This window comes from Vipera berus (assembly GCF_964194415.1).
Source record: "Vipera berus genome assembly, chromosome: 5".
Lineage (NCBI taxonomy): Eukaryota > Metazoa > Chordata > Lepidosauria > Squamata > Viperidae > Vipera > Vipera berus.
Window position 1 is genome coordinate 49,850,124 of NC_138207.1, and position 26,592 is coordinate 49,876,715.

The 26,592-nt window shown below is 38.9% G+C and overlaps 1 protein-coding gene across 1 annotated transcript in view; it reads right to left on the reverse strand.

Annotated features, from left to right (window-relative positions):
- Window positions 1-26,592, reverse strand: part of COL17A1 (collagen type XVII alpha 1 chain) — a 67,385-nt gene that overhangs the window by 7,649 nt on the left and 33,144 nt on the right. Inside the window, exons 27-51 of the mRNA XM_081330132.1 lie at window positions 25,600-25,635; window positions 24,777-24,839; window positions 24,209-24,244; window positions 23,588-23,659; window positions 22,454-22,480; window positions 21,667-21,702; window positions 20,642-20,677; window positions 20,452-20,532; window positions 17,825-17,860; window positions 16,027-16,104; window positions 15,089-15,160; window positions 14,667-14,708; window positions 12,563-12,616; window positions 12,290-12,349; window positions 11,415-11,441; window positions 11,279-11,320; window positions 10,889-10,948; window positions 10,530-10,571; window positions 9,604-9,717; window positions 8,394-8,525; window positions 7,929-8,003; window positions 6,740-6,877; window positions 4,521-4,610; window positions 2,899-3,009; window positions 846-998 (exon numbers count right to left, since the gene is read on the reverse strand). Coding sequence (XP_081186258.1) covers window positions 846-998; window positions 2,899-3,009; window positions 4,521-4,610; window positions 6,740-6,877; window positions 7,929-8,003; window positions 8,394-8,525; window positions 9,604-9,717; window positions 10,530-10,571; window positions 10,889-10,948; window positions 11,279-11,320; window positions 11,415-11,441; window positions 12,290-12,349; window positions 12,563-12,616; window positions 14,667-14,708; window positions 15,089-15,160; window positions 16,027-16,104; window positions 17,825-17,860; window positions 20,452-20,532; window positions 20,642-20,677; window positions 21,667-21,702; window positions 22,454-22,480; window positions 23,588-23,659; window positions 24,209-24,244; window positions 24,777-24,839; window positions 25,600-25,635 — 1,713 coding nt within the window. The remainder of the gene's footprint in view (window positions 1-845; window positions 999-2,898; window positions 3,010-4,520; window positions 4,611-6,739; window positions 6,878-7,928; window positions 8,004-8,393; window positions 8,526-9,603; window positions 9,718-10,529; window positions 10,572-10,888; window positions 10,949-11,278; window positions 11,321-11,414; window positions 11,442-12,289; window positions 12,350-12,562; window positions 12,617-14,666; window positions 14,709-15,088; window positions 15,161-16,026; window positions 16,105-17,824; window positions 17,861-20,451; window positions 20,533-20,641; window positions 20,678-21,666; window positions 21,703-22,453; window positions 22,481-23,587; window positions 23,660-24,208; window positions 24,245-24,776; window positions 24,840-25,599; window positions 25,636-26,592) is intronic.

Below are 26,592 nucleotides of genomic sequence, written 5' to 3' on the forward strand. Positions count from 1 at the left end.
AAGTAACCAGGCCCTTTGCCATGCAATGGTTATAATCTCTGTTGAGAAGACCGTGAATCGGAAACTAAAGTGGAACTGTTGTTTCTTTTCTCTATCAAGAATTCAGCACAATATACACCATTTGTATTGAAAGGATGTTGAAAATGAAAATCAAGGAGAAAGGATACTTCTATATCAGTATATGCATCATGAAGATCGAGAACCATTATGGATGTTTCAAGTCTTGATACTTCAACATTTCAGAAGACAAAACTACTTTTTGGGGTGCTTCTGTTCATTACTCTAGAAATACTTTCAAGGGCATCTAAGATGAAAATAGTAGAGAATTCTTATTTTTTTTATGAGACAGCTGAAAAAGCATTCCATATGGTAGAATAAAGAATATTTTTCAACTGTGGCCATGCAGAATATACATTCCTTTGTATGTATGAATTTATATTGCTGTATAATTGCATTCATGTTAAAAGTGTACTTTATCTTAAAAAATATACAAATAAGGACATGAATAAATATTAAGTCCATGTTTTTAAACAAAGCTTATTAAACACAGAGTAACACAAGTTTCTCACCTTTCTTTGGAAAATAAACCCCGTGCAATTTATTTTTGAACCTGGTGTTCTTCTGTTGTTCAGTATGTTAATTTGACATTTAATGTGCACTGTTTATTCCTTTAATGTTTTCTTGAAGGCCACAAAGATAAAGTTTTAATAACTAATTTTAGGATAAATGCGATTGCCACACAAGAATCTGATATGAAACCCCAAAGAACTCTGAGATCAATCAGATCATGAACCAGGATGAGGTCCAAATCTTGAATAAAACTGCAGAAGGAGCCATATGCTTACTTGTAAGGTATTGGATCAATTCACTCCTGAACTGGTCAGTCCAAACTCCATCCTCAGTAGAGATAAGGCCAGTTCCTGAAAAGCCAGGTGGTCCTGGGGGGCCTCGGGGACCTGGTGGCCCAGGGGGACCAGCACCCAAGGAATATCCCATCCCTTGAAAGGAAAAGAATAAACTATTTAATTAAAAAGAGGCATCTTATTTTTCATAAGAGATTTATTTAAGACTAGCAATTAAAGCTTTAAATTTAGCTCTCTGTTCTGTGTTCTGCTTCTCTCTTTCCCATGTTATTTCATAGACTCTAAAACCATAGTCATAAAAACAATAACTGAAGTAAATTTCACTGTATTCTGTGAAATTTATGATATACAGTGGTACCTCGGTAGTTGTTGTTAATTGGTTCTGGGAGGCACAATGGATACCAAAAATGATGAGTACCAAACAAATTTTTCCCATAAGGAATAATGTAAATAAATTTAATGTGTTCCCAAACCAAAGACATTTTAAGGCAATATGTAAGAAGACAGAGTGGTATATCATTACTTTACCTCAAGAATAAACTAAAAATTGATGGATACTCAGATTAAATAAGACTCAATAAAATAAAAACTTCACTTACCTGTACTGATGAGAAAAAAAGCACAAAAATACACAAAGAGGATGTACACAGGGCAACTGCTATTGCATGACTAACATGTCACCCTTTGTTTCGGCTGGAAAGTATAGCAAGTCATGAGGCAACCAACACTGACAAGTTCTAGCTTTTGCATCGAGTATCAAACAAATGACAAGTATCAGAAAATTTTTTCCAGTCAAAATGAGTTGAGTATCAAATTCAACAAGTTTCAAAGCAATTGAATACTGAGGTACCACTATACTATGACTTCAATCATATTCTGGATTATGTCCTACTGAACTCAATGAATTTACTTCTAAGTAGGCAAGTATACCATGTTCTTCCAAACTTACTGCCTTAATTTTAATCAGATATTAAACAGGGATTTCTTCACAATAATTTTATCAGAATGTAATTTTCATATAAATATTTGCTAAAAAGGTATTGAGGACTACTTTGCTGTAGTGGGTAAGACAGCTAGACACTGGAAGACAAGTGAACTCTAGACATGAAAAAAGCTGATGACCTTGGGCCAGTCATTCTTTCTGAGATCCAGGAAGTAAGCAGTGGCAAACCACTTCTGAATTCTTGCCTAGAAAATTGGAGGGACTAGTCCAGGCAGTTACTAGGAATCAAAAACTGACTTGAAAGCACATACACAAAAGGCATTATTTTTTTCTTAAACAATATCACAACATTTTCAATACTAATTTCATTTTTTAAAAATTATCTTAGAATGTTTTGATTCAGTCTGGAGGTGGTAAGGGGAAATCAAGATGGGGTTCTACTAGTTACATCTAAGCACAATTTCTAGGGGGAAAAATCAATTATCACTTGAAACAATAACATGAAATATTACTGTACGCCATGACAGTTGCAATTCTTAGAAAAGTAGATCTGCCCTAAAACAGATATCAATATAGTTCTGTTATCAGTTTTTTACCTTTTAAAAAAATTTAGTGGAAACCCGAGTAGACTTTCCAAACTGATTTGTCCACTATGCTATTTGGTCATTTTAACTATTCAAATTCTGTGATATCACCATCCCTAGATTATCTTATCTGTCCTATAAAGTTACAGAAACTCTTCCTCTTTAGAAGCCTTATATCTTAGCATCTAAATCCAGAATTTTTCAAATTTGGCAATTTTCAAGATGGGTAGACTTCAACTTCTAGAATTCCCTCAGCTAATTTTAATTCTTTCTTTTTTAATTCTTTTGCATCAGAGGTACTGATCTGATGGACCAGATTAAACCTGAGAATTGGAAATCTTGACTTCAGGAACACTTGTTCAACTTCTAGAATTCCCCAGCCAGCATGCTAGGAATTTTCTGCCTGGGAACTTCTAGACATTGAAGTCCACACATCTTAACCTTGCCTATTTGAAAAACACTAATCTAGCCAACCAAACACAACGTATATCAAAGTAACTTTCCTTACTTTGCAGATATGTGGAGATATCCTCTGCAGTAAGGGTGGAAACAGAGCTACCTGGTCTTCCTGGGGGGCCTGGAGGCCCAGGTGGTCCCACAATGCCTCTGAACTCTGAATCTGAAATTACAAAGGAAGCAAGTAAATAATACTAGTATCTGATTTATTGCTTTTCCTGCTCTCTTCTCCAACCCACATATAAACACACCACTTCATACTCATTTACAAATCCACCAGGGCAAAATCACTGTTGCCTATAGATAAAAACACCCCTCTACTGTCCCATTCAATTAGCTGACTATCAGGTAAGGGATAGATAATCTTTTGTTGCATGTATTTTTTTAAAGGGGAATGGTCTTAATAATAATCCCAAAGGTGCTTTTTCATGAGGCAACTAGACTTTCTTTTTTCTCTTTAAAAATGTTTCGCTTCTCATCCAAGAAGCTTCTTCAGCTCTGATTGGATGAGGAGAAATGAATCCCTCATCCAAGAAGCAAAACGTCTTTAAAGAAAGTCCAGTTGCCTAGTGACAAAGCACCTTTGAGACAACCATGACCTGGATGACTGAGAATCAGCATAGACTCTTAATAATAAGGATGCAAAATGAATGAAGCCATCTGATACACAGATGGGACTTTTCATTTTTTAAAAATTGTTTGAGATGTTGGTTTTTTTTTGTTGCTTTATAGATTATTTTAGCAACCATACTACGGTAGTCATGTTTCTGACTCCAAATTATAGAATTCTGCTGCCAATTTGGGCAACTATGCCAACAAAATTAAGCAGTCTATTCAGAAAGGTTCTTCATTTAAAGAAGTGAGGATAGAACAGAAGAATCTACTACATCATGGTAAATATTTCAGGACCTCACATTCTTATGCTGAGGTTATGGAACCTGTAAGAATGTATACGATACTGGAACTGCCATATCCGATACCATTTTTATAGTTCATTCACATATGTCCCTTGCTGTTTCCATTTTCCACTATCGTGAAAAATAGGCTTAAATACTCCACTTATTCTCTAGCAATATGTTACATATGAATGAGGTGGAGCTGAATTTTCTGCTGTCTGCTTCAATTATAGCAGGGGTGTCAAACTCAATATCATTGAGGGCTGCATCAGCATTGCGGTTGCCCTCAAGGGGCCGGGTGGGTATGGCCTGGGTGGGCGTGGCCTACCAGGTGGGCGTGGCTAGAGTGCATATGGCCTACTGGGTGGGCGTGGCCAGCTCTACATGGTTCGCATCAAGGGTGCCTATGGGGGCCTGGGCAGGAGTGGGACAGATCTGAGGGTCTCTGGCAGAAGGAGGGTCTCTGGGCCAAGGCCAAGGCAGTGGGGGCCGTTCCCTCACTGTTTCCAGGATGGCTTCGCGGGCCGGATGAAACCACTTCGCGGGCCGGATCCGGCCCCCGGGCCTTGTGTTTGACATGTCTGAATTATAGTAACAGAAACCTAAATGCTTGAACTGCAGAGAGAAAGAATCAAAGATGGCAAATTCAAGGTGGGTGATAATGGACTTGTAGTTATTTGTAAGGAAATCAAGAGAGGAAACCTTACTATGCATATCCTTCAGCTGTTCATCTATGAAGATGATTTTTAGGATGGTATGATAGGATGACAAGACTCACCTTGAAGCAAAGCTAAGATATCACCATAAGATGTTCCTGGCAGACCAGGAGGACCAGGAGGTCCAGGAAGTCCAATAGTAGTTCCAGAACCTAAAAAATTAATAAAAGATGAGCTATGAAATTATGTAAGAAAACTGGAAGGAGCCATGTTATATATTTCCTCAGAAAATACATGCATCTAACATTCATATTGATTTAATCATAGAATGTGGGCAAAAGATACAAATTAGTTTCAGGAGGCATTTTACTCTTATCACAAATGATTGGACTAAATACCATGTTTCCCCAAAAATAGGCCCTAGTTTTGGGGCGAGGCACACACCTAAAAATCAAACTAGGGCGGGGTTGGGGGTGTGGAGCTCCCCCACGCACCTTGCACCTACCTACCTGGCAGCCAGGCCTCTCCTCGCCGGCCCACTTCTTTTGCGGCATCTCCAGGTCTGCATTTCCCAGTCAGAGGCCTTTCTGAAAGGACACTGCAGCAGAGAACCAAGCTATGGATTCAGTCCTTAGGTTGATTCTGCAAGGCCTCTGAAGCCAAGAACTGAGCTACAGATTGAATCCATAACTCGGTTTTTGGCTGCAGTGGCCTTTCAGAAAGCCCCTTGACTGCGAAATGCAGGTTCCATTCTCAGTCGCAGAATGAAGCTTCTCCTTCGGCCGCAGAAGTGGGCCAGCTGGATGAGGCTGTCAGTGCCAGAGGTGAGTGTAAAAGACACCCCCCCCCCCGAAAATAAGACCTGGTGCTTCTTGTGGAGGCAAAAAAAGGAGACTGGGTCTTATTTTCAGGGAAACATGGTAAGCTTCCACATCAGCCTTTCATGATTTTGAAATGTTATAGAAGTAAACTAAAATCTCAAATCCTCTAACAATTTCCTACCACCTATTCTATTTTTGCAGGAATTGGGTTTGTCCAATCTAATGAAAAGAAGGACTAGTGGTGACATGATAGCAGTGCTCCAATATTTGAGGGCTCAACCTATTTTCCAAAGCACCAGAAGGCAAGATAAGAAACAATGGACGGAAACTAATCAAGGAGAGAAGCAACCTAGAATTAAGGAGAAATTTCTTTTCCAATTAACCAGTGGAACTGCTTGCCTTCGTAGGTTGTGGGTGCTCCATCACTGGAAGTTTTTAAGAAGAGACTGGACAGCCTCTTCTCTGAAATGGTATAGGGTTGAGCAAGGGGTTAGACTAAAAGACCTGCAAGGACCCTTTTAACTCTGTTATTCTGTTTTTCTTTATTATCTTTAAAATCTGCTTTGACTACTACAATAGAGTTAGGAGCAATTGCCCTGAAGCACACTTAGAAATTTGCCTCGATTTTGCCAAACCTGTAAGAGGGAAAAAACCTTTATATTCTTTTTTTAAACGTGTTTAATTATATATGATTAAAACTAAAAACTGCTTTCTCTCTTATAGTCATTGATAACTTGTCAAATTTCAGTCTGATGATTCGTCTCAAGGTTACAATCACCACCTGAGTTTTCTGATTCCAAGAATATATTCCAGTCACATACTGAAGATGCAGATCTGACCAAAATAATTGTTTGAATGCATTCATATATAATAAGGAGTATAGAGAAGGAGAAAGGCATTTGTAAACAGATTTAAAAATAACTGCCTCAGGTTCTTAATTCCTGAAAAAAAATTCAAATGATCAATGCTTCCCTCTTCCCAGAGCCATTCTGCAAATTAAATTTATTCACAAGTGGATGGTTTAGTTTGAAATCAATGATTTTATGTATTTTCTACAATACTTTTGGTAAGCAGTAAATTATGAGAGATACTTAAAATATATGAATATACTTTCAGATTGATTACATTAGTGTCTCATCCAAACATAATGGTCTTTATGTGCCGCCCATCCCTGCCAAATATTGTATATGGGAAACATGGAATCTGCATGAACACATTTTGACCAGTGTCTATTTTGTTGATATTGCAAACTAACTCAAAATAGTTTCCACAATGTTGGCTACCCTAGGACAACTTCATTATAGTGAGAGAAACTGATACCATAACAAATACAGGTAACAACAATTGGCTGAGATATTATTACATTCTTACAGAGTATCTGGCAATTGACTTTTCTAATGGGATTACAATGAACAGTACAGAGCATTCAATTTATCTTTCATGGTATGTAATTGAGAAAATCACTGAGGCAATGGAATCGCTATGCTTGTTATAAAGCTTGTTATGAAAGAAGACTTTACTTGTCATGTAGCTGATAACACGTCTTGTCAACTCATCATAGTCCATTGACAAAGCTAAGCTGTCTCCTCCCAGTCCAGGTGGTCCAGGGGGACCTGGGGGACCTTGAGGTCCAATAAGGTATGATCGAATGTCATCTCCTAAAGAATGGATTAAAAAAATAGGCAATGTCTATTTTTCTGAGTTTTCAGTCTTTCCCAAACCAGCAATATTTCTAGGTAACTTTCTGGCCATCTTTAACACACTTTATATTTTTCAACTTCTAGAAATGTTTTCTCCACTGATTCTAGTTTTTTTAGTTAGGACTAGACTAGTTATACATAAGGTAGCTTGATGTACTTCAGCTTCGAACAAAGGAATGTGAAATGTGATGATCCCTTAAACTTAATAAATACAGTATGTTTAATTTTGTTTCTCGTATATCCAACATTGTTTATATTTCCTGCTCTCTGTCTTGAAAATTTGGTGAATACTGTAAGTTTTATTTTATTGAATTTTGCTGAGCCAAAAAAAAATTGTGTGAGCTCAACATCCATTTGGAGATTATTGCATGCTGCAATGATAAATACCACAGAGTTTAAAGGGAGACATATGTACTTATTTAAAATAAAGCATGGCATGGAAAACATGAAAAAAATATGTTTCCCTCTTTCACAGAATTTGTCTACTATTTATCTACTGAAAATAAATTCAGAGAAATTAAGCACCAACAGGAAAAAAATAGCACGTTAATTTTTGTTAGCTACAGTATGTTAATCTAGAGTTGTAGAATTTATTGCCAATAAATGTAATGGCAGTGAAACTGGATAGTTCATGAAAAGTCAGGATGTCAAAGCTACTGATAAATGTAAGCTATTTATTACCTCCTCAATCAAAGGCAGCATACTTTAAATGCTGATGGCTGGGAAACAAAAGATGAAGAGGGCACTCACTCTCTTTCCAGCCTTGTGGGCTTCCCTAATGCATCTACTTGGGTATTTGTGACACAGAATGGCCTAATCCAGCAATGTTCTTATGCTTTTAGAACCATTCAATTAAGCTCTAATTATGCCTAAGTCTGCAATAGATGTAATATTGGCACCAAATAATTCAGAGACAATCTTGTTCTTTATAGCACTTTCCCCTATTTCTTTAAAATGTATGGCAATAAAAGCCAATGAACCACTTACTAGCCTTAGAGCATTTACTTACTCTGGAGCATGGCAAGAAGATTTTCATAAGACAGTGATGAGGAGAATGAAGAGAGAGAAGATGCGGAGCTGGAAGCTAGAGAAAGAAAAATGTTCAAAAACATAAACTGTAAATTCAGACAAAAAACTAAGATACGTACAATTATTTCCAACATATAACAAAGAAAGCAGATGATGATGAGAAAACAGGACCTAAACTATCTGATAGAAATGCATCAGTGTGGTAATATAATCTATTCAACACATTAAAATTATTTCCTATTCCTGATAAACTGCCACTATGTAAAAAAGACACTGTTGGGATTCAACTAAAGGCATTGAGAAGAAGCAAGCCACACAACTTCAGTGTGGTAGCAATGCTCAAATAATTTATACATCTCAGACAAATCAGTTCTGTATTTTCATGTGTAAATATGAAGAATAACTAAAGAAATGCAAACTCAGTATATAAAAAAGAGGCCCTTACTGGATAGGTAGCTCATAACACGACGGGCCAATTCACCATAGTCCAAAGATTCGCCACCAATGGTGATTCCTGGAGGTCCTGGAGGACCAGGTGGGCCTTGTGGTCCAATCAGGTAATGGCCAATACTATCACCTAATAAGAATTTTTTTAAAAAACAAAGTTAAATCACTACAGAGATGGATTAGTGCTATTTCCAGGTTCTCTATCAGTATAATCTAGGGAAATTGTAAAGATAATTTTCCACAGCATTCTTATAGAATTAGCTGCTAACTCAGATTCAAGAAAAACCTGACTAGAGTATTTAGGAATCAAGATTCTAAGTTCCTGACATGCTGTTTTCACTTATAAGAATTGTTTATGTGGCATATAAGTGCAGCTCATCTTTCCTCAATAAGATGCCCATTATTGTTATACCCATCTAACTCTAACTACTAGCCATGCCAATTGTGTCTGTAGGCATTTATAAGATACCAAAATAAGAGGAAGATCAATTTATATTTTTCTCACTTACTTGGGAAGAATCATATACCAAGACAATTAAGTGAATGGATCATTATCCTTGTGGTGAAATGCATGTTGCGGAAAACATTTCTGTACAGCTCTCAGACTTTAGAGATAAAGTCATATTTTTAAATGTTATTCTCCCCTCCCCATTTAAATTTTCCTTGTAAAGAGAAAATGGAAACAAGAAAAGGCAGGTCTACACATATGCTACTCTATCTTTTGGAAATATTTATCTAGGTTTTTTTCTTTACAAATGCAGAGGAGTGGACCGTATTAGATCTAATCTCATCTGACACTCATTTTCAAAAATCACAGTGTATAATTTTGCCGCCTCTGATATTATATATATCATATGCAACTTCTGGGACCCTTTTTCCAGGCACTATCTGCCCACTGTACATAATCTAGCCAGGAGAAGATACCCAGGTCTAAAGATATCCTGGAGTTTGGGAGTCAGGGAATGTCATTCTCCAGTTTGATCTTCACACTTTAGAACAGCTTGCTTCCTGAGGTTATAAACCACCACTTTTTTAATCCTTTAGGAAAGTGGTCAAAATTGCCTTTGATCTCAAGGTGTTCAATGTGGCAGATTTTCTCTGAAGAGAGCATCATTTTTTATGAATGTTTTAGGTAGGGTAGGGTAGGTTGCTGGGCACAAAATGTATAGCTTTCTGGAAAGCCATGTAAAACCAGTGTATGTACTTACTCTGTAGGTACTCAGAGACGTACTGTTGGATCTCTTGCATTGAGCCAATTCCAATTCCTGGAGGTCCAGGAGGGCCCGGGGGACCTGGAAGGCCCTGAGAAATTCTGGATCCAGCTGTAGAAAAAAGTTACTTTATTTATAATAGCTTTTGATGTTCTTCTTAATGGATTTCCCCTACTCATCCTACTCCCTCCACACTCATCTTTTCATTTATATTCATACTTAATTCATATTCATAATTCACATTATTGTTATATTTATGTCCATTTTTGTAAGGAGCCAGAGTAGCACCATGATGTGATGGGTGGTAAATAAATTTAATAATAAGCAATAAAAATAAATTTCCCCTACCTACCTTACCTAAAGTGCCCATGGAAATAAAGGGATAAAAAGAAAACTATCACAGGGAAAAGTTTTGGGTATGTTGGTATGCCAGTACAGAGCATCAGCCCTTTGCGCTTCCTCTTGGTTAATCTGAATCTGATCAATTACATGAAGCAAATCGAGGCCAGATTTGCAGTGTTTATTTTGGGAAAGAACACAGTCTTTCTTCCGCCCATGCCAGCAAGGACCATGGTCATGAATCTGAATGTCTAATTCTACTGCTTATTTCGTTCACTTCTGGGTCAGGCTTTTCTATACAGCAAGCTGCTGCTTCTGAGCTTCCAAAAGATACATTAGACTGAATCTTTAAACTTTATTACAGCTACTGTGCAAAAATAACTCCACCTCTATTTTCAAGGCATGATGTTTAGATAAATTAAGAATATGACTAATCAGGGTGGTTCGCTTTCAGGATAGTATTTCATGGTAGAGTTGTATGGCACTGATACTCACATACAAACTTCTCGGAGAAATTAAAACTCAAATTGCATTTACCCTTGCAGAATCCCTTATTGTTAAGATTACATTGCATGCAAATGTACCTCCTCCAGGGATTCCAGGCGCTCCTGGTACACCTGCATCACCTAAAAAAAATTAATGGGAAGAACAAAATGGTCCATTATGTAACTCCAAAATATGTCCATTTATATAACACCATTACTCTTTTTCTCAGGATAGAACAATCTTTATTGTCCTATTGAAGTAAAATAGGAGCCAAATGAGATTCTCAAATGAGAAACTGAAATTATTTATATCATTTTAAACGTTATTTTTTAAAAACTTCACAGCCAACTTCAAATGAGAATGTTCACACAGTATCAGAGGCACCAGTCTCTACCATCTGGAATTCAAGACTCTGATAAGGTGCTCTGTGGAAAGAGCCGCCCCTCTTTGCACAAACCTTTGTCTCCTTTAGGTCCAGGACGTCCAGGTGGTCCTTGGACAGCAATGCCAGTTCCTGCTAAAAAAGATGGGAAGAAATCAAAGAGAATTGAAGGGGAACTGGGACTATGCATGTAGGCTGTTGTATCATTATGTTGTACGCCTTAAATGTTTTAGGTAAAGCCCATGTTTGAAAAGATATACCTCCAATACAGGTATGCTCCTAAAGGTGACAGAATAGGCTTATTTCCTTATTGACTATGCACCAACGTTTACCAACACAGGTTTGCCAATATAAAATATGCCAGATTATGACCTAACATTAAGTCATCGGTTACAAGTTACAGTAATCATGTAAAGGACTATGTTGTAAAATCCTGGAAAGGAAGGAACATACATTTAGACTCACCTTGAACGGAGGCTCCTGGGAGACCTGGCTGACCTTGTTCACCTATGAGAAAGTTGAACAATCATTTAACTTGACAATGACTACATTACCGCCTTTTCATTCCATCCAATGAACAAATCCCTCATTTTTTTATTACCTTTGAATCCTCGTGGGCCAGGCGATCCTGCAAATGAAAAGATTTATTAGATTTGCAATGCTAATGCAGAGGGCACTCTCACAGGATTTATTTGGCCAACGTCACTGCTATTGGCACAGATATTCCTCATCAGTTTCAATTTCCATTCTTTTTGTTCCATTCTTTTAAGGAAGTATGGTTTACAGAGCAGACATATTTTCTGTTGCCTGTATTTATGCATGAAGATTCAGTTACTTTGTACTAATGACTCCTGCCAAATAGTATGACATTCTATCTAGATGAGAATCTGGTTCTACCAGTCTATCAAATAGTAGCAGTGACCTGAGTAGCTGCCAATAACCTGAGATTAAACATGTCTGAAGGAAAGGAAGAGATAACTTCTTTGCTAACAGGGAAGGCTGAATTACGTTATAGGGTGCAGCTTCACTGCAAGGTATACCATATCGTCAGAATAATTTCTGAAGTTTAACATCTAGGTATATTATGTGAAATAAATCACAAAAACGGTATTTAAGGAATATTGAGAACAACTGGTCCTGTTTCAGTGGATATGAGATGGACACTTAGATTCAAGGGAGTATCTGCTTAATGTATCATAACCAACACATAAATAGTGTTAAAAGCAAAATTTCATTTGTTCCATCATTGTAATTCTCCCTCCCTCCCTCCCTCCCTCCCTCCCTTCTTCCTTCCATCAATTATCCAACATCCAACCATCCATCTATCCAGCCAGCCAGCCAGCCAGCCAGTTTTACATTGGTTTTACATAGGCTAAAAATCAGCTCTACCTTATTGTAGCTTTGGCACCTTTGCAGCATCAGCTTTCCCAATGTAATCATTTTCTATACTCAAGAAACAGATTTCAAATTACTCACCTTGATCTCCTTTTGGACCTGGAGGACCAGGGGGTCCTGGTGGGCCAGCAAAGTAAGTTTCTGTAGTAAAAGAACATTATTACGATCTTCAACAACAATCAAGACACATTAATAGCCACAGGCACAGAATCCTGGGCTTTCTTTATTGGTCAGAAGTCTCTTGTTAATGTAAAGCTTGTCTTACTTGTGTCGAAGCATTTATAATAGTTGCTCCAGGATTGTAGCAATTATAATTGGTATAGGATGGGAATGGGAACTTCTAAATCAAACTACCTGATGTGGGCACAAAAGAACCTGGTCTTCCTGGTGGGCCTGGTAAGCCTTCTCCTAAGTAATAGAAATATTTGAATGTATCAGTGCTAATTAGTACATACATCTCTATGAAAGATCATTCAATTTATTTTTATAGGAACCACAACAGAGATGTGACTGTTTTACAGCAGCTCAAGACACATTAGGGAGGACTTCCGGTTTGACACCGCAGTATAACGGACGCAGGAAGACAGGGCTCTATCTTCCACATTTGATTTTGCCCCACTGGGGACCCTAAAAAGGGTCGAAAGTCACCCTAAAGAAACAAAGAAGCAGGGGAGCCTCGTCAATTGTGGAGGGGTGGCGGCCCTTCTGCTGGATCTGAGGAAGCCCTCCAAACCAGCAGAGGAAAGACTGGCTACATTTGTGTGGCCAGTCAGAAGCTGCTGACAACTGAAGACAAGCGCTAACTAGCAATGGATGGAACTTGGTGAGACTTTATCTTCTTTTTATGGCCCTAACACTACTTTCCTGGAAAAAAGAATGCCCAAAGTAAAGAATCCCCCCCGATAAGAGAGGGAAGGGAAATTACTGCCCTGCTCCCTCAGGAAAAGAAAAGCAGCAAATTAATTGCTTTGGGAGAAAACAGGAAACTACAAGATCAATCTGGAACTAATACAGATCTATAGCTTTGAAATTTGGGGACTAAAAGTACCTTTGAAACTTTTTTTAGAAAAAATATGTGAAAGTTTGCAAAATAAGCTTGGGTTTGGAAAGCTGGAAGATGGTGTTAACGATATCTAGTGGAGAATTATGGCACTACAATTTATTATGCTTAAGGGAAACCTGGCTTAAAGCCCAGAGTCAGATAAGACTCTCAGTTGTTCCTGGATACTTTCACTTTTGCAGACTGCCTCTGAGAAAAGGGAAAAACAAAAACTCTTGGGCTGCTTATCTGGGTTGGGAACCCTATTGGACTATAAAGACTAAATACAAAAACAAAATGACTGTTCCATACTCAGCATTAAATGGTAAAAAATCATCTTCAACACCTGTCTCCAAACCTACCAGCATGATATATCAACAAGAAAATGTTAATGAATCTCAGAAAGAAATTCTTTCCATGTTGAAATCAATCCAAGAGATAATTGTTTTATTTCAGGATGAGACTAAAAATAACTCAAATGAGATAAAAGAGCAATTTTCTAACCTAAACTTACAAATCCGGACAATGACTGCAAAGAGGAACTAATAACCCAGAAAACAAAAGGAAAATTAGAAGAAGCAGATCCAAAGATGGAAGACCTAAAGGAAGGAATTAACAGACAGATACAGACAAATGAAAAATTAGAAGATGCAGTGATAACAATGGAAATGGAAAAGACATCGTACTTGTCAAGAGTTCAGAACACATTTGAGGATAAGGAAGAAGAGCTGATTGAATGGATGATAAAGCTGTCAGGAGAAATGCTGAATATTGTCAAACAAGAAATTAAAAGAAAAACTGAAGAAGGATGGAGGCTGTTTAATGAATATCAATGGGTTGAGCATTCTCCAAAAACACTTCAACCAAATTCTTTTCCTTGTTCCAAACAATATATACAAAAACAGAGGAAGAACTACTTGATGATTTAAATGTACTGTCGATATTTAATTGTACATGTATTAACAGTAACAAGAATTGTATTTGCCCAGTATGGAAAAATGCATACTACCGGAAGAAGAGAGGACCAAGGAAGCACTGGATGGACTAGATTGAGAAAGTTAATATGTACCACTGAATTACTAATAGACCCAGACAACACGTTGCTTATTAAGCACTTATGATTGTAAAATTGTAAAATTGTAAAAATTTATGATTGTAAAATTAGAAAATAAATAAAATATTTATTTAAAAAGACACATTTAGGCACACCTGGCTCTGCTGTTTGGGGTTTGTATTATAACTCCTTCATTACTTTTTGATTAAAGACTTCATTAATCTATTCCAGTGCAACTAGAGCAGAGAAAGCATCTATTGTGTGCTTATGACATATTGGTATGAATTGATTGCAGTTTGTCTTTGAAGTTAGCACAAGTGTTGAAAGCATTATGAATGTATTGATTCTGTGAAAATATTTTTTACCTGGTGGGCCACGGGGTCCTGGAGGGCCCTCAATAGAGGCACCTGTTAAATGGAAAGAAAAGAGTTACCTTGAATTCAGATAAAACAGTGCCTTGTCTTCTACAAAGATATTGGAGATTATAGCAGCTCAAATATCACTTCTACCAAATAGAATTACACATGCACGCACGCGCGTGCGCACACGCACACACACACACACACACACACAGAGAATCAGGCCTACAATAAACTACAACTATTAAGAAATAAAGTTTGGGACAACTAGAAAACTTCTAGCTTTGGTTTTTTTCCTCAGAAGTAGCAACTGAATTTAACTCTAAGATATGGTGAGCCATGCTTCCATTGGAGGACTTAAAGCATGCTTCATCTTACAATCTAATTCCTCTTCATTCTTTAAACATTATGTATAGAAAAGTATATACCTGGGGGTCCTGGTGGACCTGGGGGTCCTGGGGGTCCTGGGGGTCCTGCAGGTCCTCTAAGCTGTGCCAACGCTAGACAAAACATATAAGTGGAATTACTGTTTCCATTGTACAGATTAAATATTAGATATGTTTTAGAGATGAAAACACATTAAAAAAGAATCAAAGCAATTTCCCAATCTGGTGGTCCTCAGATGTATTGGCCTATCACCACAGATGTAAACTTTTTATTCTTCCTGAGAAGCAGGCACATTCAGTTAAGTACAAATACTAACAGTACAATCTGAGTTTCAGTCATTTATAGTGCAGTATGGATATCTGGGGGACATAGCACTGACTACTGTAGTAGTCAGATGATACCATTTGTCTTGGTCAGGCAGGCAACATGATCCTCTACAGAACCTGTGGAAGTGGGCAGAGGCAGAACGTGCTTTGTTCTCCAAAGTTTGTAACCATGACTATACCGGTAGTTTCCTAATTGCCAGGTAATATGAACAATGGGCATGTTGGCTGAAGAAAATAAGAGCTGTAGTTGAACAAATCAACTTGTATAAGCTGAATTAAAAGGATGTCAGAGAAAGCTTATTCTCTTTGATCCTGAGAGATTTATACTTCAGAATCTGCAGTCTTTCATCTTAGCTGGAAGTAATAATTATATGAAAATATTGTCAGTTCATACAGTTCATCCATACAGTATACAAAACAGATATGCAATACTTCCAATCATTAAATCATCAATAGCTTGTCAACTGTTTTGTTTTATAATTTAAGCAGTTGATCATGAGGAATAAGAAGAATAGGAAAGAGAATCCCAGATTCTTAATGATTATGGAATCTGGGGAGTCATAGTTAACATCCTAATGGCATAATCCATCTCTTTACTATTCTCAATACTGTTAGAACATTTATGTCTATCAGGAAAAAAAAACCTGTTCTACCTTCCAACGGAGCAACTGCAGGATTAGTGGTTTCAACAAAGGTGGTTTCACCTGGAATGCCTCTCTCACCACGAGGACCTGCATCAGAACATAAAAAATGCAACATTCCTTAATTATCCAAGCATGGGCTTGCAGGGTCTTAGCAGGGCAAAGCATTCCTCAGAAGTGTAATTTGGATTTTGCAAGCTTCCACCTTATTATCTGAACTCAGAGGGATTCTCAAGGATTCTGAGAATCATTTCAGAAAAGTACAGACTAGATAATTTGCAGGCTCTATGTGGAAATGATGTTATTTAATATCCAACTTTACATTTTTTTAAAAAATTACAATACTTTCATTTCTAAAACACCTATACTCTGGCAACCTTTTAAGAATAACTCAAGGTGGTTTATAGCAAATATAAAAAAAAGATAATGAAACAAACAATTACGATTTTAGAGAAGGCAGAAATGCAGCAGAATTTCAGAATTTGCTATTGAAACATTGGTTGGCTCAGCAGGCAAGAAAGAGAGGTCTTCACAAAATGAAGAGGGGGAGGAGGGGGAGAGAAAAATCTATCAGAGGGTGATTAGGAAGGTCTTCCTCAATATGTTTCTCCAAACTGAGACCATGGGCTCAGAGGATGGGTGCACTTGCATCTGTGCTTATGTTTCATATTTTGGTGACATGTGATGGAGAGACTCTCCAACTGATCTTAATAAGTGGCACCCTCTGCTAACATAAAGTAATAGTAATGATAGCAAGAAGTGCCAGTGAATGCAGCAACAGCAATAAGAACACTGTAGACCAGATGTGTCCAACCCGCAGCCTAAGGGCTGCATGTGGCCTTGGACAGTTAGTAATGCGGCCCCATAAGATCATAAACTTTTAACATTATTATGTATTTTATATATATACATTAACTATATTATATATTTTATATATGGCCCACGACAATTTTTCTTCACTCCATGAGGCCCAGGCAAGCTAAAAGATTGGACATCCATACTGTAGTCAGTAGAAGGAGCCATATTTTGGGGGGCAAAATGCTGACTCTATAAACCGCTCAGAGAGTGCTGTAAAGAACAATGAAGCGGTATATAAGTGCTCTTGCTAGATGCTCAAAGTTATTGCAGGGGGTTGGACTAGAACAGGGGTTCCCAAACTATGGGCTGTGGCCTGGGACTCTTGGTTAGCAGGCTGCGGAAATGGCTGGCAGGTGCGTGCATGGGTGGGTGCGCATTCCCCCCCACTCTCGCTAGCGCCCACGGCCCCGTTTGTACATGCACGCAGGCGCAAATGGGGAGGCTAGCATGAGGCAAGTGTCCGAGGCCTGTTTGTGCATGCATGAATGGGCCGCTACCTGCCGAGGGGGGTGCGCAGCCATTTGCACATGTGCACGGCACCAGCACATGACCAAATGGGGCTGCTAGTGCTGCCCCACTGTGTGTGGCCCCTTGCACGCGCACGCACACCAATTTTAAGCTGCTCTCCTTCCCTCCGGTCCGCGAGCCCAGAAAGGTTGGAGACCTCTGGACTAGAAGTCCTTCAAGGTCCCTTCCAACTCTGTTCTATTCTCTGTTACACAAAAACCACTTTCAGAGCAGTATTGATTCAATGCATAGTGCAGATAGGACTATTCCAAGCAGTAAAAGGACAAGGCTGAAATCATAAAGAAAGAAACAAAAAACATAAAATATAAGCAAATATTAAATACATTGATCAAGGCAGTCTAAAAAGAAAGAACACCACATTGAGAGCATCTTGGCAGAAAAGAAAGGAAGCAATGTTGTTTTTTTTCAAAAATGTAATTAATACCTTGAGCTCCAGGAAGACCAGCTGGGCCAACAGGACCTGAAGTAAGAAATAAAACTGAACTACTGTTCCTAAAAATGAAGCAACTATATCTCATCTTCAAGAAGGAAAACCAAGTAGCCTGTTAAATAATGATTGTGTCTGCAAGACACAATTTATTTTTTACAGGTTTCAATTTCACATTCCATGCTCTAAAACATGCAAAGAAACAAAAATAAGTCCAAAATATCTGTATTACATCCAGAAATGCCAACTTTGCAACCAATATTTCTCATCCATAACTATGGCACCCTAAGGATACCTGCATACATGCAAATGCTTCTCTGGGATCAGTAATGCAGCAGGGGTTGCTTTTTCCTTCCAGTAACAGATTGCTGGGAAATACCAAACATGGCCTTGAGAATTCCAATGTTTGTTACAATTTTTTTTTTTATGTGGTTGGAAAGAGGCTGTTTGGCACCGGAGACCAGTGCCACAAGGAACACAGCTCTGGGTTGGGTTTCGGAGCAGCTCCAGGTGGGGGCTCAGCATGGGCTGTGGTGCGACAACTGTGGGGAGGGGAATCCCACGGTGGCTGTGGGGAGGGGAATCCCCATGGCATGTGGCTCCGAGACTCAGGTGCAAAGGACAGGCAGCGACGCCATAGCAAGACAGTGGCATCGCTCCCAGTGACAGTACTTCTGAGTTCTGGAACCTTTTTTTTTAGAAAAAAAACACCGGGCCTATCTAAGCAAATTAACTATTTTGGATGCTTACACAAGGTACTTCACACTCCTACACTCTGGAATTTGTTTACAAAATTGATTGGCTGCCCATCTTACCACACGGTAACTCTGGGCTACTTACAGTCCTAAAAAATAAATATACATATATGCTAAAAACATAAGTTAATACAAGCAAATGCTATGATCCAATTATAGATGGGGAGTGTACAGGTGGGGGGGGGGTTTGGGGAATCTGTTGTTAATCTATCAATCACCTCCACTGCGATGCTCTCTCATTGGAGTACCAGGTTAACTGGCAAAGTGAGGTCTTTAGGCTCTTATGAAAGGTCAGGACGGTTGGGGCTGACTTCACACCAGGGGGCAGGTGCAACAGCAGAGAAGGCTCTTCACCTGGACCTCACTAGCCAAAATAATCAGGCTAATGGGGCCTGCAGCATTTCTCTTCTGCCAGCATGGGTAGGACGGGCCAATCCCAGTGGGAGGAGATGGTCCCTCATGTAGCTTGGACCCATGCCATGAAGGGCTTTAAAGGTGATTACCAACATCTTGAATTGCATCCAGATGCAGACTGGCAGCCAATGCAGCTTGCAGAACACTGGAATTATATGGGCCATTCTTGGAGCCCCAAGAACTGCCTGCACTGCTGCACTCTATACCAAATGTAGCTTCCGAAAGCTCTTCAAGGGTAGCCCCATGTACAGAGCATTACAATAATTCAACTGTGAGATGACTAGGCCTCAATGATGAGTGTGATCCAGCAAAGACTGCAATTGGCGAATAACCTGAAGTTATGCAAAGGTTCTCCCACTTGCAGTTACCACCTGCTCTTCAAGCAGGAGTCGCAAGTCCAGTAGAAATTCCAAGTTGCAGACTGGATCTAACTTGGGTAGTGCCACTCCATCCAGAGTCAAAGATGACTAAGTCCCATATCTTGGGGCCTTGTGCATGCAAAGCTATTCAGTCTTGCCAGAGTTCAGTCAAAGCCTGTTGTCCCCCATGCAGCCTCTCCCCAGCTTCCAGGCAAGGTAAGAGGGCAGCAATGACATCACTTGGGTCACCAGGAGCGGAATATAGAGTATCATCTACATACTGCAGATAGCTCAATCCACGATGATGAATGATCTCACCCAGCATCTTTATGTTTTATTTGATTTCTATGTGAATGTTAAAAAGGAGTGGAGAGAAAACTGAACCCTGTGGCATGGCACAAGATAGCGGTTGAGGGCTGGACCTCTCCCTTCCTATTAATACCAATTTGGACTGGCTTCAGAGAAAGGAGCCGAACCACTGCAAAACTGTGCCACCCAGCACCAGCCCCTATTGCCAACCCAGAAGGATACCATGGTCAATGGTATTGAAAGCTGTTGAAAGGTCAAGGAGAGTGAGGATGGTTGCCCTATCCTGCTCTTACCAAAGATTATCAAGAAGCACAACCAATGCCATTTCCATCCTGTATCTGGGCCTGAATTCTGACTGAAAGGGGTCCAGATAATCCATTTCATCAAGGACTCTCTGAAGCTACCAGGCCACCACCTTTTGCATAACCTCCCCCCAAAAGGAGAGGTTGGAAACTGGACAAAAGTTGTCCAGGCCGGTGTGATCCAGTGATGATTTTTTTTGAGGGGCTGAATTAGGGTTGTCATAAAAGCATCTGGAAATGTCCCCTCCTCTAGTGATGTATTAATCACTGTCTGAACCCACCTGCTAGTCACTGTGCTAGAGGTTTTCACCCTCCAGGAGGGACAAGAATCTAACCGACACTGTGGTGGACCCTGAAGAGGGCCCTGTCTACTTCATCAAGGGCCCACAGAGTCAAACTGTATTATTAAAGTTAATCACAGTTAACAGTTAATCACAACAGAAATAATCAAGAGAAACTAGTCAAGAATGAAAGGAGATACCCACCTGGTACACCAGGTGGGCCAGGAGGTCCAACAGTCCCGGGTGGGCCTGGTGGGCCAGGAAGTGCAACAGTTGCTGCACCATCTGAAACAAAGAGATTTTTTTTAAAAAATACACATAATTGCACGCAGAAAGATTGCCATGGGATAAGAAAGCTATTAAGCAGAAATGAGTGTTCCTTCTGCAGTATTACCTGAACTGGTAACCCGGCCTGGTGCTCCAGGTTCACCTATAGAAAGAAGAAGAAATATTACATGGACTTTAAATAACAGATTATTGAACTGCGGAATATAAATCTGTTTAAAATATTATTATAACACTGTGATTGGGGAGAGAAATATGGCATTAATGCAATCTGTTTATCTGGGAGATAAATGAAACTTCAAATTTATATGAGGTCATTTTTTTCATTTCCCCATCTTCAGTTTCTGTTTCAGTTTAAATTTTAATAAAAATCACCTCCAAATATCTATACCTCTGTGTATTTTAAAAAATATACATTTTTGCAAGTTGTTTTCTTTTTTTTTAAAAAAAAACATACATTAGGTTTTTATGCACACATGTTTATGCAAACATCTTTAAAATAGAAAAATACACCAAGGAAATCAATGTCTTTTTCCAACATCCTTTCTCATAGACTCAATTAGACAGTGCTTTGTTACAATAACGTGGAGGAGAACTGGGGAAAAGTCCTCTGCTAGAATACCTAATTACTCAATGATATTTGGGGATGATTCTTTATATCAGGTCATGCAATGTGTGGCCCAAGACCACATGCATCGACCCCAAAGATTTGGGAGCAGGTCCAAACCCCCCCGCCATCAATTTTTAAAGGAAGCATTTTAAATACACAGAAAACAAATGTGCTAACTATATTTAGTTCAGTTAATTCAATTGTCCTTCCCTTTAATTAAAATTAAATTAAATTAAATGGAACACAGTGTTTCTTTTGGCTCTCCCTGTTTTTGGACTGAAGGACTTGGTTGGAAAAAGACTGAAACATTCCAGCTTTATAGTCTTGTTTTAGGAGAAAAAGGAGTCAGACAGAATCTCTTGATGATCAGGAATAAATACAGAGGTCTCAGCTATTTTGCAGCTGTATGGGCCTCTGGAGTACAGGGAAGAAGTTAGACTATTGCTCTAGCATAACGTGATAACACTGCCCTGTCCTGATGAGGAGAACAAAGACATTTTTATAGCCAATGTTGAAAGACTTACCTTTAGATCCAGGTCGACCTGGAGCTCCTGTCAGACCTGAGGAAAGACCATATGGAATGAATAATATTCTATACCATTGTTTAATTGGTATGCGGTAGCATTTTCATGCTATGAAGACTTTGCTTCTTAGCTTTTTGTTTGCATCTGTAAGATCCCCTTGGGTCTCCAAAGGTGGATGAATACAGCCTGGTTTTTTTTTTATCAATTTGGAATTCATCATTTGGCAGAAAAAAACCTAGCACATATATGTCCATTCATTTCAGGGATTTCCAGAATCTGGAGATACGCATGTAGGCATCATTTCATGTTGTTTCATTATCTACTATGTTGAAAATGACTAATGCACAGGTAAGAATTACTATGCATCTAAATGGAGGTAAATGCTTACTTTCTAGGAATAGGTCTGCAGCACTAAATGTGGCTTACATTTAAGCAAACGTGTATAAAATTGGAATGCAAAATTCCATTGCTACCATCTCAGAAATTACATTGAAGAAAAAGCCATTCCGGTTCCAGTTTAAAGAAATAAATAATCTGTTCAAATTAAAAAAGGACTATCCCATTTCTCATTACATTATTGCTCTCCAACTTGAGTTCGTAAAGAAATATAATGTTTATGGATTATATGTACGATTTAATCAATACATTGTGGTTAAGCAAATTATGGTTTGGTTCAGTTTTGTTCAGTGTAGGAATTCTGCCAATTGTTTGTTACTGCCCCATCAAGATAAACGTTTTAATCTACATATTTATTCATTAAGCATTTGTTTCCCTCCCAGTATCTTACCTGGTGGGCCTTGTGGTCCTGTGAGACCTAAGGAAACAGTGGCATTGTATGAAGTTTGAAGGAAAGCAAATTAGTAGATACAGAATAATAATCAAACAATTTTGATTGTGAAAGTTTAACAAGAGAAATCTTTGCTGAAGGAGTGAATTCTTTTTCACTTCAGTGGCAACCTTTTCTCTCCCTTCTGATATCAAGACAATCCTTTTCAGCATTTATAAGGTATGCCTTTACAAGGGCTCCCCAAAACTCTGGAGACTGGATTCTCCGCTGGCTAGGCTTAGTCAGTGTCTAAACTTTCCTTGCGAAGGAGAAGTCCTCAAATTCATCCATTTCTTTTTGGGAACTCGTCAACTACAACTAATCATGATTTCTTGATCTTCCCCATCTTCTCAGTCCTTTTATTCCCCTTTCATTAATTTGTTTTGCACTTTGATCTTCTGTATATGACTGAAACATGTCTACGTACCTCTTTGGTACTGATTCCCCCCCTTTTATATTCAATCTATATTAATTCGTCACCCATTTATTATTATCTTTTTTGCTTTATCACATATTCTTCTTAAGTAATCCATTGCTAGTGCATTTTTTGTTTCTCGTGACATCCAATTCTCAATTAGACAACATCATTTTTTTCCGCTCCTTTGGACCAATATTTACCATTTGTAACAGATCACATATTGCATACTCAAATTTTTCTCATTGTCATCTCTTGTACCTCTTCAAACAGAATCCTCTAAACACCTTCCCAGTCAGAAGAAACAACTGGGTTTGTTTTGTTCTTGTTATTGTTGTTATGATTCCCTTCAGAGAAAGGAACCACAATGGCATTCCACCAGTCATCAAGCATTGACCCAGGCTTCATACACATGTTAACAACTCACACAGCTATTCCATAAGCAAATCACAACCACATTTTTAACATCTTTCCATTTTCAATGTTTATACTGCCCAGAGTCAATTGTTTGTATTAATACAAGTTGAATAAATAAATATATACCATTTTTAACATTCTCACAGTGGTTGCCCAAACCCCAGCCTGACTCTTACTCCAGAAGACTCCACAGGCAGGGAGACATAATCTCCAGATAGAGAAATAAATTTCCTTTGCTGCTAATATTTTTGATTTTGTATTACCTGGCTGCCCAGCATCTCCAGCAGGTCCTGGTGGTCCTCGTGCACCTGAAATACCCATAAGTCCTTGTTCCCCTACAAGTTAATCAAGATATAAGATTCGTATTCTTGAAAATTATGGCCATTCATAAAAATGGAACTGATTACAACTAAAGATATATGTGTGTGTGTCTGTGTTTCTGTGTGTCTCTGTGTGTTTCTGTGTGTGTCATAATAATTATGTGCTTTGGCAGAAGTCCCTTATATCTGACACAACATAGTATGCAAAAAACTTCCCCAGCATGGTATTCACTAAATGGTGATTGTCCTGTAGCTCTCATTCCAGAAGAATGATATTCTGTGATGACCACCTGACTTGAGATACACTATTACCATAGGTTGCAGGTGGGGTTTGGAAGTGGAGATAGGAACAAAATGATAGAAAGGGAGATAGCGAAAGTTTGTATATCTCTTTTGCCCCCAGGATAATTAAATGATAGGTTTCATTTGAAACATTTGATGCTGTGACATGCAGTGAATATGTAAAAGATGGCAATAAAAGCTAGTAAAATTGATCCTCACAGTTAAAAAGCTATGCTTATCATGTTCTTTTCTTTTGTAAGTGGAAATATAATAGTTATTTACCTCTGGGACCTTGATGTCCATCTGGGCCAGGTGGACCTATAGAAATATAAAGACCTTTCAGATGCTGCTAAAATACTCACCGGGTTCAATATGTTTGATTAATTCATACCATACTGTTTTTAATGTAATAAAATTGTTTAGTCTGAACTTTCACACACACTCCTGGCTGAACTTTTACAAAAACTATAATACAGCCTCGCATCTCACTACTGCAACTAATGTAATCTTGGAAGTAGAAAAAAGGTAACAAATAATATATATTTATTTATTTCCACTCATCACTACGCTACATGTGGATCAAATCACCAGGACTCAAATTGATCTAACTTTTTGCATATTTGCCTGTACTGTACACACAGATTATATACCAGAGACACACCTAAACTGCAAAGGATATTTATACAGCACTCTATTTTTAAATCCATTCCTGCTTTCTTTTAATGAGTCTTAAATTTTCCTTATCAAAGTATCTTTAATTCTAGGATGTACATTTCAAGAGTCCTACAGGCTAAGTAATTAATTTGAAATAGATTTTCTAGAAGTGTCGTAATGGAATATTGCCTGTCACCTGCTGATCCTTTAGGTCCTGCTTCACCTGTTGGCCCAGGCAGTCCTCTGGATCCTGGTTCACCTGGAAATCGAACACATATATACGTAGCTTAAAATGGGATAACCTTTAGTCCCCCAGAATTACATTCAGCTTTGACTCGGGCTTTTGAATGATGTAAAGGTAAAGGTAAAGGTAAAGGTTCCCCCGCACATGCGTGCTAGTCGTTTCCGACTCTAGGGGCCGGTGCTCATCTCCGTTTCAAAGCCGAAGAGCCAGCGCTTGTCCGAGGACATCTCCATGGTCATGTGGCCGGCATGACTAGACGCCAAAGGCGCACGGAACGCTGTTACCTTCCCACCGTAGTGGTCCCTATTTTTCTACTTGCATTTTTACGTGCTTTCGAACTGCTAGGTTGGCAGAAGCTGGGACGAGTAACAGGCGCTCACTCTGTTACGCGGCACTCGGGATTCGACCCGCCAAACTGCCGACCTTCCGATCGACAAGCTTGTAATGATGTACTTGGTACATAATGAACACCGATAGGTAAACATATGCAGATATGCATCTTTCTCCACACACATTTGTGCCCACACTTTTCACACTCCTCTTTATATACACCTTGATAAGCATTTCCTTTTTGCTGCTAAAAATGCATGTACAGCAATTTTCAGTCCTCTCACTGGAAGCAGCAGATAGTCTATTGCATTTCATCAAGTAAATGGAATGCCAGGAGACCAACAATCTTCATACAAATCCTTTGATAAATCTGAATGCTTATCTCTGGACAAAAGTAAATACTCATGTGACAGTTTCAAAATCTTTGATAATGTCATATATATACCTGTAAGACCACGGGGTCCTCTCTCTCCTGGATCACCTAAAACACACATGGAAATAAAATGAAACTAAATTAATCTGTATTATAATCCCCATCACGGTCAAGAATGAAAAGACACATTTGGTAAGTTCCAGGTTGGTGGAGGGAAATAAATAAAAGATAATTATAACAGAAATCAGAATAACAGAGTTGGAAGAGAGTTTGAGATCTTCTAGTCCAATCTCTTGCTTAAACAGGAAACACTGCCATTTCAAACAAATGGTAGACCAATCTTTTCTTAAAACCCTTCAGTGATGGAGCGCCACAACTTCTGAAGGCAAGCTGTTCCACTGGTTAATTGTTCTCACTGTCAGGAATGTTCTCCCTAGTTCTAGATTTCTTCTTTCCTTGATTAGTATCCATCTATTGCTTCTTGTCTTGCCTTCTGGTGCTTTGGAAAATAGGTTGACCTCTTCTTCTTTGTGGCTGCCCCTTGGAATACTGCTATCATGTTATCCTTAGTTCTTCTTTTCATTAGACTAGATATACCCAATTCCTGCAAATGTTCCTCCTATGTTTTAGCCTCCAGACCAATCATCCTTGTTACTCTTTTCTTCACTCTTTCCAGAATCTCAACATCTTTTTTATATCATGGCAACCAAAATTGGATGCAATATTCCAAGTGCAGTCTTACTGAGGCTTTATAAAGTGGTATTAACACTTTACATCAGACATGTCAAACACAAGGTCCGGGGGCCAGATCCGGCCCGCGAAGTGGTTTCATGCGGCCCATGAAGCCATTCTGGAAACAGTGAGGGAAGGACCCCCACTGCCTTGGCCCTGGCCCAGAGACCCTCCTTCTGCCAGAGACCCTCAGATCTGTCCCACTCCTGCCCAGGCCCCCATAGGCACCCTTGATGCGAATGATGTAGAGCTGGCCACGCCCACCCAGTAGGCCATAGGCACTTTAGCCATGCCCACCCAGTAGACCACACCCACCCTGGCCATACCCACCTG